Source organism: Gymnogyps californianus, chromosome Z (assembly GCF_018139145.2).
Source record: "Gymnogyps californianus isolate 813 chromosome Z, ASM1813914v2, whole genome shotgun sequence".
Taxonomy (NCBI): domain Eukaryota; kingdom Metazoa; phylum Chordata; class Aves; order Accipitriformes; family Cathartidae; genus Gymnogyps; species Gymnogyps californianus.
In genome coordinates, this window is record NC_059500.1 from 41,113,152 (window position 1) to 41,129,706 (window position 16,555).

Sequence of the window (16,555 nt, forward strand, 5' to 3'; positions counted from 1 at the left end):
GTTCCAAATGTTACCACTGCAAAATCCTAATTGGCATCACATGGCACACTTTCCTCACCCCAACCTGGTTTTATTGCTAATGTCATAGTAATTGTTAGATTTGCCTGGCTAGCTTTAGCGTTCCTCAGATGCCATACTTGCTTAAATCTTCCTTTCTGCCTGCCCCTCTCCCAGCCCCCAAAGTGCAGGATGGAGGTTACATCACAGACAGTGGATTTCTGCTTTCTTCTAAGCATTGCAGTAGCAATTCCATATACCTTCCTATCACAGATCCCCAGAATAAGATCAGAGGCTGGTTCCTCACCTCATGCTCCAAGTGTTCATTTCTGTCAGGTCCTATGTCCAGTGCCAGTGTCCTCTGAGGTAAGAGCAAGTCCACAGAAAGTCCACTTCCTGCCCTGTCCACCCAATGAACTTATATGAGGGAAAAGACCTTCCTCCATGGTGGATAATTCAAATAAACCTTATTTGAAGACACTCTTAAAAAGTCCGTTGTCCTTCTCATTCACAGAATTGTTATATAAGCACCACAAACCTCACCTAGCTGAAATAGTGTGCTAAAATTTCTATGAGGCATTTTTAGCCTTGATCTAAATTTCACATTTTTTCCCTTCATATGATCCAAGTCCCTTTGGACAGTTACATAAGTAGTAAGAACACATCAAAATATCTGCTTTGATCATTTAGTTTAACAATTTAGTGCCCAGGAGGAGTCTGAGGTACTCTCAGTTCTGTTAAATTATTCCTCCTCTGGCTTATTTCAATGTGCTACTATTAAATGAATGTGCCTTATCTTGAAGCTGTAATCATTAACTCAGGAAATATTGTAAGGTGTCTCAGAACTCTTACATTGACATGATTAATTCAAGAAGTGCATGGAATAGGCAGACCAATGTGGTTTTTTTTTTCTTTTTTAATCATTTTAGGTTGGTTGGATAATGCAAATTTTCATGGGGACAACTCCTGTTGAGTCTCTGGTAGCTGCAGGTAACATATTTGTGGGACAGGTGAGTTGGAGCACAGAAAAACATGCTACTGAATATTGTGAAATATATGCTGCTCAGCGAGCATCTGTGTAAAAAAAAAATCATCATTTCATATGAACCTAGGACTCCAGGACAGCAGGACTGGTGGTTGATTTCCAGAATTCCATTACGTTCATATGTCAGCAGTGATGCACAATGGGGTGTGTTTTGGGGACCATATGTTTTCCGAAGTGAAAGTCAAGCATAAACGTAGGTGATAGATCTCCCTTAAAATGACTACCAGACTACTCCAAGGCTATGATGAAACAACAATTTCTGGTTTTTTTTCAATTGAAAAGGCAAATGGGATGAAAAGAGAGCACATCAGGCAGGCAAGGGCAGGAGAGACAGACCATGCAGAAAACTAAGATCCAGGGCACTACAGCAGTGTCTGTCCCAGGCTTCAAAGCAATGTGGAAAGATCACCAAGTAGCATCCAAGGCCAAAAGCGACATTAGCCTATGAGGTATTTAGCAGTGGTGCATCACTGTATCACAGTGCTTCAAGATTTAAACTAGTACCTCTGCATGACACTGCCTCCAGGATGCGCTTGCACTCATGCCAGAGGGGCTGGGAGCTTTAAGCTGCCCATAATGGCTAGTATGCATGTTTCACTTGATGCACAGCCTTACCTGCAGCTCAGACCTGTGGCTGTCCCTAACTCACTCAGAATTGGAGTAGGATTTCTTGGCAATTTCATCGGGCCTTTGGGGGAGACAGCAAACGAGCAAGAATTGTCTTCAGACAAGATAGATGTTGGTACAATTTTCCTTCTTGGGGTAAAAAAACTCCAATCTATTAGTATTCAGAGCACTTATTAGCACTAAGATTAACTAGTCAAAGACACCTAAGAAAGTGTGATGCAGCCACTCATTGTTCTGCCCTGTTAATAAAATAAACCTCTGAGGGTTTATTAGGAAGTTATTAATTTGGTGCATGTTTTTCACTTCCAGACAGAGTCTCCTCTCCTGGTACGGCCCTACTTACCATACATCACCAAATCTGAACTCCATGCAGTCATGACAGCAGGGTTCTCAACTATTGCTGGAAGTGTCTTAGGAGCATATGTTTCTTTTGGGGTAAGATGGGGATAGAGAACTGGAAAATATACTGTTTATCTGAAATTGTGTAAGTATAGAAGCCCAACTAAAATGTTTTGGAAGTATACCTGAGTCATTCCCATCTTTTTTTTTTTCTGAAGGAATTAACCACAAAAATCCCCTGTCTTCTTACAGTAAAAAGGATACCAGGATCTGACCTTGAAGATACCGTTAAGTAGCACAAATGTGTACCTAAGTAATACAGAGAGACTTCCTGCCATAGCTGCAAGGAAATGACTGATTTGAATACTTTCCTACAGTCCAGATGAACTGACATGTGGAATATAGTAACTGATCAACCCTCCCACTTCTGTGGCAGTGATATAGATAAAGTCCTTCAGGAACTGTTGCTAGCCTTATGAGCCCAAAGATTTGACTTGTGACTGAGGTTCTAGTGATGTTGTACAAACACGGGTAGTAAACGTTTCATCTGCTAAGGGGCTGGCAGCACAAAGCCAGAAAACCAGGGTTGAAGGTGTGATTTATGATCAGAGTCACTGGGGGATGATTGATAGATACATTAGTTCCATATTTGAATAAAATACAGTGGAGAGGCAGAGGCAAGAAGGGAGTATTGGCCAAAAAGACCAAAGAGAGAGTAAGAGGAGAAAAGGAGAGATGGAGATACTGCAGAAGTTAGCAAAGAAGCTGTTTTGTGTAGAAATTTGTGGAAGAAGGGGTGAAAGGGGAATACAAGAATTTACGTTAGGCCATGTAAATTTTTTGTTTTGAAACACAACTTCAAGGGACAAAAACAATTTTCTGCCGCTGCAAGGCATACAGGGAGTGCTAAGGAAGGCTGGCTTTCACTCATCTGCTCTGCTATTGCTACACCCAGCTGCACTCGATGGACCTGGATTTTTTTTTGTTTCTTTTGCCTTCTGGCTTGCCACTAGAGAGGAGTGAAGCAGTTTGCCTCTTGGAAAGATTACTCCATACTTTTCAGTACTTAGACTTTTCCTGTCTCCAGTTGGCTTTCTCCTGTATTGCTCATTCTCTTCTCTTCCTTATGAGCAATGTGAACTTTTTAGTGACCCGCTGTAGAAAAATCATCCGGGCATCTAACAATTTTAATTGCTTTCATCCATGTTTGTGCATGATGTGGTTATCACAGCATATTTTCTGTCACCTGGAATTCCAGGTTTCCGCGTCCCACCTACTGACTGCTTCTGTCATGTCAGCACCAGCATCATTAGCCACCTCCAAACTATTCTGGCCTGAAACTGAAAAGCCTACAGTAACTCTGAGGAGTGGCCTACAAAAGCCAAAACGGTAAGCTGACTAGGCTCTAGTTAATAGTAATACTTATGCAAAAATGAGATTTGGAAAAATAACTCCTCACGCATAAGCTTTAGGGGTAGTACGTGGTAGATGTGCAAGCAATAAATTAATTACACACCAATATACCCCAAATTACTAGTTTGTGAGTTCAGGTGCAGCGTGCCTCATTACAACATATGGCAGTATCACTACCCATTGGGACAGGCACAGAGATGCCAAGGACCTGGGCCAGACAGTAAACTCCCCAAAGAAAGAGAGAAATGCCTACCTGAGGTGAGCCACCAAGAGGTTTTCCCGTTTGCTCTGTTGCTGTCTTTGCTTTATAACAAATCTGTAAATGCAAACATACAAAAGCAAAGGTGGAGCCATCATTTCAACAACAGCAGCGAACTTGTTGCCCATCTGCAGGGAGATTCACTTGCCTTGAGAACGACAGGCAGAGCAAAAAGGTTTGTAAGGAGCTGTTCCTGAACAGCCCGGGCATCTCTGCAAGGGCTGCCTGGAAGAAGAGCAGTGCCCACTCTCTCGTTCCAGCGGTGCCACAGGCAGTCACAGTACTGGGACCTGATCCAGATCTTGCCCAACCCCGAATGTGCCAGAATTCATCCTCAGGGCACGAAAAGCATACTCTCCCAGTGGCTCCCATGAGGATTGAGAGCAAAAACCTACTCCACCTCATCATTATTTTCCCTATGAGTGAACAGACAGCTTCGGTAGTAGATTTCTAATGAAGTCCCTGTAACTTTTAATTCTATGATTCGTTCTTGAATTAAAAAATGTTCACACTCTGGTTTTCTTTTCATTGATAAAGTGAATCAAAGAACCTACTGGAAGCAGCTAGTCAAGGTGCCTCTACCTCCATCCTGCTGGTAGCAAACATCGCGGTGAATCTGATCTCCTTCCTTGCCCTGCTGGCTTTCCTTGACTCAGCCCTCTCTTGGTTGGGCAATCTGTTTGACTATCCACAGCTGAACTTTGAGGTATGGTCTCCAGGTCGTTCATGCAGCTTATATACATGCATAATTTGTCTTTCTCAAATTAAGTGCCTGTGTGGTTTTGTTGTGGGTTGGGGTTTTTTTTAATATGATCTAAAACCATGTATTTTTATGTGCATGTTCTTGAAAAATGTCTTTACAGCCAAAGGAAAATTGTTGCCATGTAAATATTTCTGTATCCATTAGTCCATGTATACCTTCCCTCTGTGGTGTTCTTGCTAACCAGCAGAGTATGTTTACAGAGCATTGTATGCTAATACCTGCCTCCTCTGACTTGACAGTGCAGCAGATCTGTCCCTTACACACTTGCCAAGCCATTAACACCTTCTTCAGCTAAACATTAAAGTGGCTTTAGCTTCAGACACCCCCATCAAGCCCTTAATGCTCACTATCTTCACTTAGATAAGGACTCTAGGGCAAGGCTGGACTAGTCTGAACCCCTGCTTACTCAATACCACTTAGTTCTCAACACAATTAAATTGTAAAACTGCACCCAAATCACTCAGCTGAGCAAAAAGGTTTTAAACAGGACTTCTTTTTTAACCTAGGTCAATACATCGTTTTTGACCCAGTGCAACAATCTTGGTTCAATGGCTTTGGGCTCTTTGTTTTGCAAGCTCCTAATGAAAGTCTCCTGTGAAACACGGATATAACATTGCGATAAAGGTGCTGCAGAAGTGATTAGACACTCATAGCAGATTTGGCTTCAGCAATGCTAAGATGTTACCCTGCACAGCTTCCACAGATTATCCCACTCACAGACACCCACAGCAGAGGACAGGCAGAAGTATGTATACCTCAACCACACTCATGCAAGGGCTGGTATTTTATTAACTGCTGGATGGAGTAAGATTTGGACACATAGATAACCCACAAGGACCTGAGACCCACAGACACATTGCATTCAGCCAGCCATCCCTTTTGAGAGACACTAACCTCTAGCCTTTTGCAGGCAGAGAAACCAACCAGGAGTAGTAACTGCTTAAACACCTCCATTACATTCACTAAGGACAATCTGACCAAACCCTTTCACAGCTGGAGCTATTTTCTCTCTTATATAAAAATAAGCTATACTGTGGTACAGGAATTTTTTTTTATTTGCATGAAACTTTTAATGCTAGGAAAAAAGGTACAGCTTTAATTATGTCAGATGCACAACTTCTATGCAGAGACAAGTCTTTTGTTTACACCAGTTGGAGTCCAATAACCTGGTAATTAAGTGTGTTCATTAACACACTTGATTTAATCAGCGGAAGAACTAGACTTCTCAATTCTCTTATCAGCTCTTTCAACTAAACCCTCCTCCTTTGCTTCAAACACTATGCTCAATCTGAAGCCATTGTTGGGGGAAAAAGGCACAGAAACTTTTGTTTCAGTGTAAAATTAGGGACATACCTTTTTACTTCGTTGTATCTAGATTTTAGGTTAGTCTTTTAAAAATTCTCAAACGTGCCTTACTATTAAAAACCCTCAGTCTCCTAGATGTGTTGGCAGTAAGAATTCATAGGCCAATTTTCCTCTGCTGAAATAAAACCATCCTTATTTTAAGTTTAGAGAACTTACCGCATGCCGTTGTTCTTTGACAAACCATATCTTTTGACCTGCTTTGTGTTACATATTTTGCAGAACATTTGTGCTTATGTCTTCATGCCATTCTCTTTCATGATGGGGGTAGACTGGGAAGACAGTTTTATTGTCGGTGGACTACTAGGTTACAAAACTTTCTTCAATGAATTTGTGGCTTATGAGCGCCTCTCAAAACTGATTCACAACCGAGAAAAGGGTGGGAGCATGTACATTAACGGTGTGAAACAGTATATGACTGTAAGTAACATTTTCTATTCTACAGATTTATTGGATCTAATACTCTTCTGCTGAAACACAACTTATTTTTTAATACGGGCATAAAGGGATGATGGTTGCATATTACTCTAAAGTGAGTCTTTCAGTGACAGAGTTCAATTATGAAGATGCTTTGTGAGGCTGCCATGACTGTCATCACACTAGCTATCTCAAACAGAGCAAAAGGAAGGCATAGTTTGGGGGAATATGCAGTGTCCCACAGGACACTGCACTTAAGACGAAGGCTGTCTTCAAGGTGAGTTTCTTCTTACCTCATTCTTAGCTAGCACTTCCCTATGACATATGCTCCCAAGAAAATCCTGGGCAAGAACTGGAGGATCCTCCTGCCCACAGAGGTTTAGCCAAGCATTAAGCTTCAAGAGACGCATCCAGCAAGCTTTAGCTGATGGCATTTAAGATATTACTGGCACACTGCTGCTGGACGTTATTGTCCCCTGTGCAGAGGGCAGTAATACAAGACATGTATTACATGGCGTACACCTCCCTTGCCGCACTGAGTCCAACCAGTTTGTTTCAATTGCCAATGAAAGTTAGTTTGCATGAGGATTTCCAGCCAAAGCCTGGGCCCACCTCTCATTCACACCTCCACCCAGATTCACCCAACAGGATACATAATTCCTACTACAATGCACTGGGGAAGAAACCTAGAGGATGGCAATACAAAGGGCGTCCTAAGTGTGTGCACAGGGGCAAAGAGCATGCAGTAATCAAGGCTGACCTTTGCAGCCATGACTGCTCTCCCATCTGGCATCCACATGCACAGCTTGTGCTGAATTTGTCCTCATTCTAAGCACAGGCAATGAAAACCATGATATCCAGCTTTACGCCTGCACTGGCTTTTCTTCCTCAAATCAAAAGACAAATTGTCACTGCAGAGGACCCTTAATTAGGAAGCATCCTTTTTTACAGCTTTTAATCTTCATTTAATCTGGTATGATGCTGTGGATACCTGCCTTATATACAAAACAAAAAACATGTTCCTGACCACTTGCGTTCCTTATTACCAGAACATGTTTCACAAGTGGAGGTAGAAAGCCAGGTGGTCTGATCAAATACTCACACGCTTGCCTGAGCTTCCATTACCAGTGTTCCTGGAATTCCTGGAAATAGGATCCTGGGCTAGACGGATCTTTGATCTGCCCTGCTATAGTCATGCTACATTCTACAAGGGGAAGGTAGCTCTGAATTCCTGAATGAGTGAATAGGTTTTTTTTAAATCCGGAAGTCAGCCTTAAAATGCAGATTCCATCAACTGTATTTCACCGGTTTTTCTTTTTTTTTTTTTTTAGTAAGATGTCATATAGAACATGTTCACTTCTAATACCTATAAAGAGCTGTATTAGCTTCCATGGTAAAAAACTCTGAGATATAAAAATAATTTTGATTCACAACACTAGTAAAAATTGCCCAGTAACCATTTTAGTTATGGCACAACAGTTGAGGTCAGAGTGTGCTTGACTTCCACTTCTAATTTCTCTTTGGCTTCAGAACTCTCTAATACATACAGGCACAGATATTTAATCAGAGCGAGCAAACAAGCAGTCCTCTGAACTCAGTAATAACAAGGCTTCCTGTTTTCAGAGCTAGGAAAGTGCAAATGAAAGCAGGGAAATCACAGTACACAAAGCCTTTTCTAGGAAAAGCAGGTAGAGTGTGTGCTTGAAAAGCATTTTCCTGCATATGTGCAGAGTGATTGAAAATATCTACAAATTGGTTTTCATAAAACAGGAATGGAAACAGAGAAACTTCTAATAAACAGGAAACCTACTGGAACACTCACTCGGGTATCTTCAGCTTGGGCCTAAAACACAGTAGACAGGAGTTCAGAACTGCCAGGGGGACAAAAATCCATTTGCTGAGATATGTTGCCTCCTTTCCCAAAATGTTTGAACTACGTTTGTCTGAAGGGTTGCAAGGTTTGTAGCCTGATTTCACCCAAAGTCATTTTGTGTCCTGTGAGGGGTCCCTCCATGGGAGCAAAGGCCAACCCAACCTTGTCTCTGCTCTGAGGTCCAGACTGAGCTGGTGTTGCCCAAGGGGAGGAAGGTGGCTGAAGGCAGGAAGGCAATAAGCAGCTAATGGGGATTCCAAAATCATATTGTCTCTCTGCCTGTTGTCACATCAAAGCCCCCACTCTCTAGGAGACCCATGTCCCTTTTCTTCTTCTGTGCATAGGGTAGAGCATGCACAGAGCAGCTTTGCACATGGAGCCCTCTGCTTGTTCAGGGACAAAGAAGTCAGGGATACATACCAAAACTTGAGGTTTCAACAGAGTGTTATAGAGGCAGTCCAGCTATAAACAACAAGCTGAGTTAAAGCTCTCTGACTCATACCTTCAGAAAACAGCAGCTAAATTGCCACTAGTAAGATAAGAATTATTTTTTGTCTCTAATTACTAGTACTTAATTCAACAAGGCACAGCAATATACAGGAAAAATAAAACTATCACGTGGTTTATGAGTCCTCACATATGGGCAGTGGGTATGTAAACCTGCACCTTTCAGTGAGAGAATGAGCCTACCTTACTGAAAGCCACACACTGGGGCACCAACCAAGCAAAATGGAGTGATTTCAGTACTCTGAGCCCTGAGCCACAATGCCGTGTTTTCAGACCTCTAAATCATTACGAGCTGTCTCAAACCACTCAACAGGGTATGTGTTTGTTTTCCAGGTTCGCTCTGAAGTCATTGCCACTTACGCGCTTTGTGGGTTTGCCAACTTCGGCTCCCTGGGACTGGTAATAGGAGGCCTGAGTAAGAACACCTCTCAGACAATTTATTTGGCAAGCAAATCCTAAAGAAAACACTCAAAGGAACAGGCTGTGGGTGAAGCTTAGCAGCATTAGGGGCTGAGCAACTGCTCTGCCAAGACCCAGCACCCAACTGTGCATGGAAGGGCTCCCAGAGGGGCGCAGGTTTTGGTGTGGAGGTACTGGGAGAGGGGCTGAGGGCAAGGGGAGGGGACCAAGCCCTGCTGATCGGCCTCCCTGTCCAGCCCTTACACCGCAAGCCTGAGCTATTACAGCCCTCGGGCTTCAGGAGGAGCAAACCATCTCTGTAGCCTGCTGGTTTGAAAGACAAAGTTGGCTGTTTCCTGTAAAAATGTCGCATATATGCAGTAGGCTTATAGGGAAAGAAAAAAAAACCACCACTTTTCAGATCTCGAGGGAAAAAGAAAAATTGAAAAAACATCTGGGTCCTCACCAAGTGGCCAGAATTGCTGGTGGCCGCCTTTACCCTGGAGCCCAGGTGGGCTCTGCGGTGCCAGCAGTGGGGCAGCAGGGAGGAGCAGGACCCAGCCACAGGGCCAGACCCCGGTGCTGTGCCCCGGGTTTGCTTCTGAAAGCCACCATCAGACAGCACGGACATGCAAACTGCCAAAGCAAAGAAGTTGCCATTTTATACACAAGCCACCTTCTTAACAGAAAGAGCCAGCATTGGCACTAGGCCTTCAAATGGCCTGCTAAAAATGTCTCATTTTCCCTCCTTGATTCTCCTGGTTCAAACTTCAGGGTGGGAATTTCTTCTTGTGGTGTGAGAGCTGGCAGGTTCATCTCCTTTATATCTATATGTATTTATGTTTGACATGCACTTTAATTTTCTTCCTAGCAAGCGTTACTCCCTCAAAAAAAAAGGAAATAGCTGGTGGTGCTTTCAGAGCAATGATTGCGGGAACTGTGGCCTGTTTCATGACAGCCTGTGTTGCAGGTACCGTACCCAAGTTTGATGTCTCTTACAGTCAGTGACCACAGGGTGGCAGTGCGTCGGTACGATAGACACAGCTGGGCAGCTCCTGTCACTCAAACCCCAGTATTTTCGGGTTTGGCAGGATTAAAAGTCAATATGCGACAAAAGGTTCCTGAAAACAGGAATATAAAAAGATTTATTTTATTTCTTCCATTATGTCTTATCTCTTTTTTTTTGTTAGTCTGTGTGTAACACATGACTCATGAACAAAGCAAGTTATAGATGAGTTACAATCCCTCCTCCACACCGCTGGCTACAGAAATACAGAAGTAATTATGGAGCAGAAATGGAGAAGTGTAACAGAGAAGGAGCAAGGGGGAAGCTGAACAACTTTTTGCCTTAATGTTAAATTGATATTTTGGGCTGATAGTATTCCCACAGAGCATTTAAGTTAATGAAACGCTCCTAAGGTGGGACTCAACACCAGATCCTTATTTTCAAAGTCTCACCTTGAAACTGAGTAAAGAGTCACAATGCAACAGCCATTCTAAGGAGGAAATTAAAAAGAACATAATATTGATGACCAAGGGTACTGAGGGAGCTGGTGGAAGTGCTCACCAAGCCACTTTCAATCATTTATCAGCAGTCCTGGCTAACCGGGGAGGTCCCAGTTGACTGGAAGTTAGCAAATGTGACGCCCATCTACAAGAAGGGCCGGAAGGAGGATCCAAGGAACTACACGCCTGTCAGTCTGACCTCGGTGCCAGGGAAGGTTAGGGAGCAGATCATCTTGAGTGCCATCACACGGCACATACAGGGCAACCAGGTGATCAGACCCAGCCAGCGTGGGTTTATGAAAGGCAGGTCATGCTGGACTAACCTGATCTCATTCTATCACAAGGTGACCCGCTTAGTGGATGAGGGAAAGGCTGTGGATGTTGTCTGCCTAGACTTAAGTAAAGCCTTTGACACCGTTTCCCACAGCATTCTCCTGGAGAAACTGGCTGCTCATGGCTTGGACAAGTGAACTGTTCGCTGGGTAAAAAACTGGCTGGACGGCCGGGCCCAAAGAGCTGTGGTGAATGGAGTTAAATCCAGTTGGCAGCCAGTCACAAGTGGTGTTCCCCAGGGCTCAGTATTGGGGCCAGTTCTGTTTAGTATCTTTATCAGTGATCTGGACGAGGGGATTGAGTGCTCCCTCAGCAAGTTTGCAGACAACACCAAGTTGGTCAGGAGTGTTGGTCTGCTTCAGGGAAGGAACCCAGGAATCCAGATCCCTCCCTACAGCGGGATCTGGACAGGCTGGATTGATGGGCCGAGGCCAACTGTATGAGGTTCAACAAGGCTAAGTGCCGGGTCCTGCACTTGGGTCACAACAACCCCAGGCAACACTACAGGCTTGGGGAAGAGTGGCTGGAAAGCTGCCTGGCAGAAAAGGACCTGGGGGTGTTGGTCGACAGTCGGCTGAATAGGAGCCAGCAGTGTGCCCAGGTGGCCAAGGCCAATAGCATCCTGGCTTGTGTCAGAAATAGAGTGGCCAGCAGGACTAGGGAAGTGATCGTCCCTTTGTACTCGGCACTGGTGAGGCCACAGCTCGAATACTGTGTTCAGTTTTAGGCCCCTCACTACAAGAAAGACATTGAGGTGCTGGAGTGTGTCCAAGGAAGAGCGACAAAGCTGGTGAAGGGTCTAGAGAACAAGACTTACGAGGAGCAGCTGAAGGAACAGGGGTTGTTTAGCCTGGAGAAAAGGAGGCTCAGGGGAGATCTTATTGCCCTCTACAACTACCTGAAAGGAGGTCGTAGCAAGGAGAGTGTCAGTCTCTTCTCCTAAGTAACAAGTGATAGGACGAGAAGAAACGGCCTCAAGTTGCACCAGGGGAGGTTTAGATTGGATATTAGGAAAAATTTCTTCACCGAAAGGGTTGTCAAGCATTGGAACAGGCTGCCCAGGGAAGTGGTTGACTCAACATCCCTGGAAGTATTTAAAAGACATGTTGATGTGGCACTTAGGGACGTGGTTTAGTAGTGGACTTGGCAGTGTTAGGTTTGCGGTTGGACTCGATGATCTTAAGGGTCTTTTCCAACCTAAACGATCCTATGATTCTATGATTCTATAAGATTAATTAATTGATCAGATACGATTCAGCAGGTAAAATTTATCCCCAGTATTTAACAATTTCTTTCCCAGCTTTTTTTTCTGAGCATGTGATATGCAGAATTGCATGATGAAGGTTAAAGCACTCATATTCCTCCAGTGAAGAAAGATCTTGGTGCTTTATGTAGCTGAAAACAGCATGTCTGTTTCCCCCCCAGTTTCCCTATCCCTTTGTGTTGACTGCAGCAACAGAAACATACACATTTTAAGGACAAGCCCACACTATTTTCTGAAGGTTATAGAACTAGTACACTTGAAATGGCATTAGTCTCACAGTCCCCCATAATATTTTAATACATGACACTACTCTGTATAACTGAGGAAACAGGAAATTTTTGAGAACATCTAGCAAAGCAAAGATAAATAAACGATAACTATCTCAATTTAATACAAAAGAAAAGGTCCTGTATTTACTTGCACCACTATAAATGCAGCATAGCTCCATTTTAGTTAATGAAAGCACACTGGCCCAGCAGTGAGAAAGCTATTAGCATACCTTTTTAGTAGCATTAAAAGGGGCAGAAAACCAAAATGGTCTAAGTCTAACAGGTTATCATAGTTTAACTTCTACATATAAAAAAAAAATGTTTGTGGTCACTCCTTAATCCAGTTCTGTAAAATTATTCGTATTTTTTAAAAATCCCACAGTTTGAGGGTTTTAATCTTGCACCTTTACAGAAGCATCTCGGAGGGTGATTTCATATCAGCCAGAACATTTCATCTGACCATGCCCCAGTGACTGACATCCCCAAGTCTTATCTTCCTCTTCATTACTCATTAAGAAAATTCTTACTTACTTCACAGGAATCCTGACTGTCCCTGGTCTGGAAGTTCCTTGCCACATCTTATTAGGAAATGCCTTCAACTCCACAGATTTCCCTGCCAACAGCACAGAGCTAGTTGAATGCTGCCAGCAGCTCTTCACCAGGTATTGAGGAACTCTTCGTCCTTCTGTCAGCATAATTTAGGGAGCTCACATATTCTCTAAAAGCTTAATTTTATTTTTTGTATTTGGCTTTTTTTCTTAGGCACCTGTTTTCCATGAACTTTCATCTTTTAAAGAAATGAATATTTTAATGCTGCTGAATTGTTTCCTTTTCTTGGGCATTTCTCTGTTACGTGCCAAACACAAACAGAACCAGCAGAGAACTCAAAACATCTTTGTCCAAACCTGAGCTTCCCGAAAGGCTAAAGATAGATTATCATGTAAAGATTCAGTGGTCTAGCTCAGGCTTATCTCAAATAGTAACAAAAAATAAATATTTGAACTAACATAATGTTAACAATAGTATCTGAGGATAACTCTAGCTGAAAAAAGCCAGGAGCTTTTCCTTCTGCTGTCTGTGAATCTGGCTGAACATAATAGTAATCATGCCTGTTTGCATAGAAAATTTTACATACATTTGAAGTAGAAAAATATTCTGAGGTAAATTGTGTTTGATCATTCTCTATCCAAGATGGAGAAGAAAGAAATAGTGGTACTAAATAAGGAATATATTCAGACATACTTAACACTATCTCACAAAGAACCAAAGGTCTATGTATTTAGATTATGGCAAAAACCTTTTAAATTTGTCCTAATGTGCTGCTTTTCTTTCCATTTTCACAACTAATTGCTTTAGAAAGAAATACTCTAATTCATCTTTTTTCCATGCTATTGAAAATAGAAGAACTTCATCCTTCTTTTCACATTTCTTTTAGCAAAGACAATGCTCTGAGATTGAGCATTTGTCTACAACAAAAACATACACTGTAAATGTAACAGTGATGTTGCTGTAATCTAACCTGAAAGAATTCTCTCAACAAAATCCTCAAAGGGTGAAATTTTTCAGAGTTGTTTTGATTTCACTGGATCTGCCTTCACACCCCCTCGCTTAACTAAAACAGGGGTTTTGTGTGTGTAGTAGAGAGGTATCTTGTTACATCTTCTTAGTATCAAGACTTGTGGCAACGTGAAATTTCTTATGATGTTTAACTCCTCATGTTAGGAATCAAAATTCCAATTCTAACTTCAGGTGATTTTTTTTTTCTGTATTATTCTTTTGACACGTATATTTCTTCCTTCCATGCCTTGGCATAAAATATAGCTTTGAATATTATGGACATATACCATATGTAAGGTGGCCTTATTTTTACGGTAACATTTTTAGATTTCAACTATTCACAAAAACATAATGTAAAAAAATTATTCATGTTGGCATCAAGATCACCAGCTTCTGCCTGAACATCAGCGCTTGCATATCACTGCAAGGAATTTCTGTTCTTGCAACCTGATGTTCCATATGACTTTATCATAGCATTCAACCAGTGTCAAAAACTTTTTTGCACAGTAAAATAATCTGTGATATTAGGTACATGCCTTCATTCATATTTCCGACTTTTCCTCATCACACTAATTTTAACTCTACGAGGTTGCCACAAAGTAACAAGAACTTGCTCTGTTTTCACCAGAATCAATGTTGAGCAAATGCTTCAAAGATGCAAAAACCTTGAATAGTGAAGTGAAACCCTCAATCATTTTGGTTATCTAGGAAGATATACCCAAGGCATGAGGACTTTATACAGAAAACCAGGCATCACCCGGATAAAAAGGGAGAACATCTGGTCATGGCACATGGCTGGTGCTTGGAAAGTCTTCTCTCTGTTTCATTTCTCATGAAAATTTTAACACATTTAAAGTTTCTTTGGAGAAAGCGTGTGTGTGCACATGCGCGTGTGTGTGTATGTGCATGTGTATGTGCATATGTGTGTGTTGATATACATATACTACATATATGTACAGAGAGAGAGAGAGAGATTCCGTAAGAGAAAAGAAGTATATCTGATTTCTGCTTTTATCTCCTTCCCCAGTGTAAATCATTCACAGGAGGTCTTCCCTGGAGGAAACTACAGCCTGAGTTCCTGGAAAGGATGTTGTCAAATACTGCATCGACCTGCTCTTCATTGCACTTGGATTAAGCCTTAATTTGGGGGGGGATAGATCATAAATAAGAGCTGTATTCCTTCGTAGAAAGGTAGTAAAAAATTTCCTGTTCCACAACAAATGTGACCACCCCCCCCCCCAACCTTTATTTTACTTTATTTTCCTCTGAGTTGCTTGGAATTGCTTATAAATTAAACTGGGATAAATGCAAGACACCTCTTGCTGCAGAATTCTTCTCCCGTTACAGATCAGAAGAGAAGGAGAACATTTCTAAGCCTGATTCTCCTGATTTGATTTCTACCCTGAAACTGATGAATCTGTAGAATTAAACTGCTGTAGGTAAGAAGAAAATCAGATTCAGAGGATTTGACTGCCACTTACAGAAGGGGTGAACTAGAAATAATATTTAGAATTGCCATCCATTCCTAATAGTATTTCTGCTCTTTTTGATACCGAAGAAGTGGTTTTACTGCATGAAGACAAATGACTCTGTTCTCAGAAATCTTTGCACATTTCTTCTGGTAACTATGGCTGCATGTGAACTGAGCTGCTAACATGTGGTGCACCTCACCAGCTTGGTCACTGAAGCACCCAGATCAGGCACTAGCCGCTGTGTGCCCCAGCCCCCCTCCTTCTGCCCACAGAGGTATCCAGGCCACATCTTGATCCAGGAGGTTGGTCTCTGTTTAGAGGGAACTCACGTGAATGGAGATGTCCAAACTCCAAGGAGAGTTTCCTGTATCGATTCTTCTCAATGTTTGTTGTTAACAATGGTGAAAATTGAGCCTGGAGTCACCAACCAGGAACTCAGAGCAGTGTTCCTACCAGAAACAACAGAGCTGTGCTGCAAATCAAATGTGGGTAAAATCAGGTCACAGTCTGATTACTCCCTGTGAATGCAACATTAATGGATCTTGAAGACCTCTAGAAGATCCTCTTGAAGAGGAGAGTCTGTTATGTTTTTAAACTTCAGACTTTTCATGGACTCCAAAACTGAAAAGTTCTTTGCAGATTGTTTTGCAAAGCATTGCGATATATATATTCCTATCCTATGACATTGTTAATGCCAAAGACTTGGAAAAAAGCTAAGAACTGAAGTACAGGAACATCAGAAAGTCCTGACATACCCTCCAAATAAAACTTATGCAGACAAAAATGAACCAGTGTATTCTGATAAAACAATAACTGACTTTTCAATCTTCCATTAATTATTGCAGAATCTCTTCGGGAAATCTGGATTCATGAACTTAGACAGCTGCCAGTACAGCTATTTTCAGGAGGCATTTATTTGGACTTATTGTAAAAGATGCTAGGTTCCTGTAAAACTCAGTTTATTAACTTAATCCTCTGAAAAATCATAAATGCCAGTATTACTACTACTTGTGATTTTTATCATGGGTTTCATATTGTTAGGTGTTTTTCTTTGGCCTCATCCACCTAGATTTAGGGGACTGCATGTCAACCTCAGTTTTCAGTGCTTTTAAAGAGTGTTGCTAATCCTGATTATTGCAGATACGTGCTCAAA

The 16,555-nt window shown here is 42.1% G+C and overlaps 1 protein-coding gene across 1 annotated transcript in view; it reads left to right on the forward strand.

Moving 5' to 3' along the window:
• SLC28A3 (solute carrier family 28 member 3) overlaps positions 1 to 15,072 on the forward strand; it is a 46,632-nt gene extending 31,560 nt beyond the window's left edge. The window contains exons 10-18 of the mRNA XM_050913589.1: positions 927 to 1,007; positions 1,979 to 2,104; positions 3,267 to 3,397; positions 4,218 to 4,386; positions 6,028 to 6,225; positions 8,936 to 9,017; positions 9,873 to 9,971; positions 12,912 to 13,035; positions 14,958 to 15,072. Of these exons, the coding sequence (XP_050769546.1) occupies positions 927 to 1,007; positions 1,979 to 2,104; positions 3,267 to 3,397; positions 4,218 to 4,386; positions 6,028 to 6,225; positions 8,936 to 9,017; positions 9,873 to 9,971; positions 12,912 to 13,035; positions 14,958 to 15,072 (1,125 nt within the window). The remainder of the gene's footprint in view (positions 1 to 926; positions 1,008 to 1,978; positions 2,105 to 3,266; positions 3,398 to 4,217; positions 4,387 to 6,027; positions 6,226 to 8,935; positions 9,018 to 9,872; positions 9,972 to 12,911; positions 13,036 to 14,957) is intronic.
• The last annotated feature ends 1,483 nt before the right edge of the window (positions 15,073 to 16,555 follow it).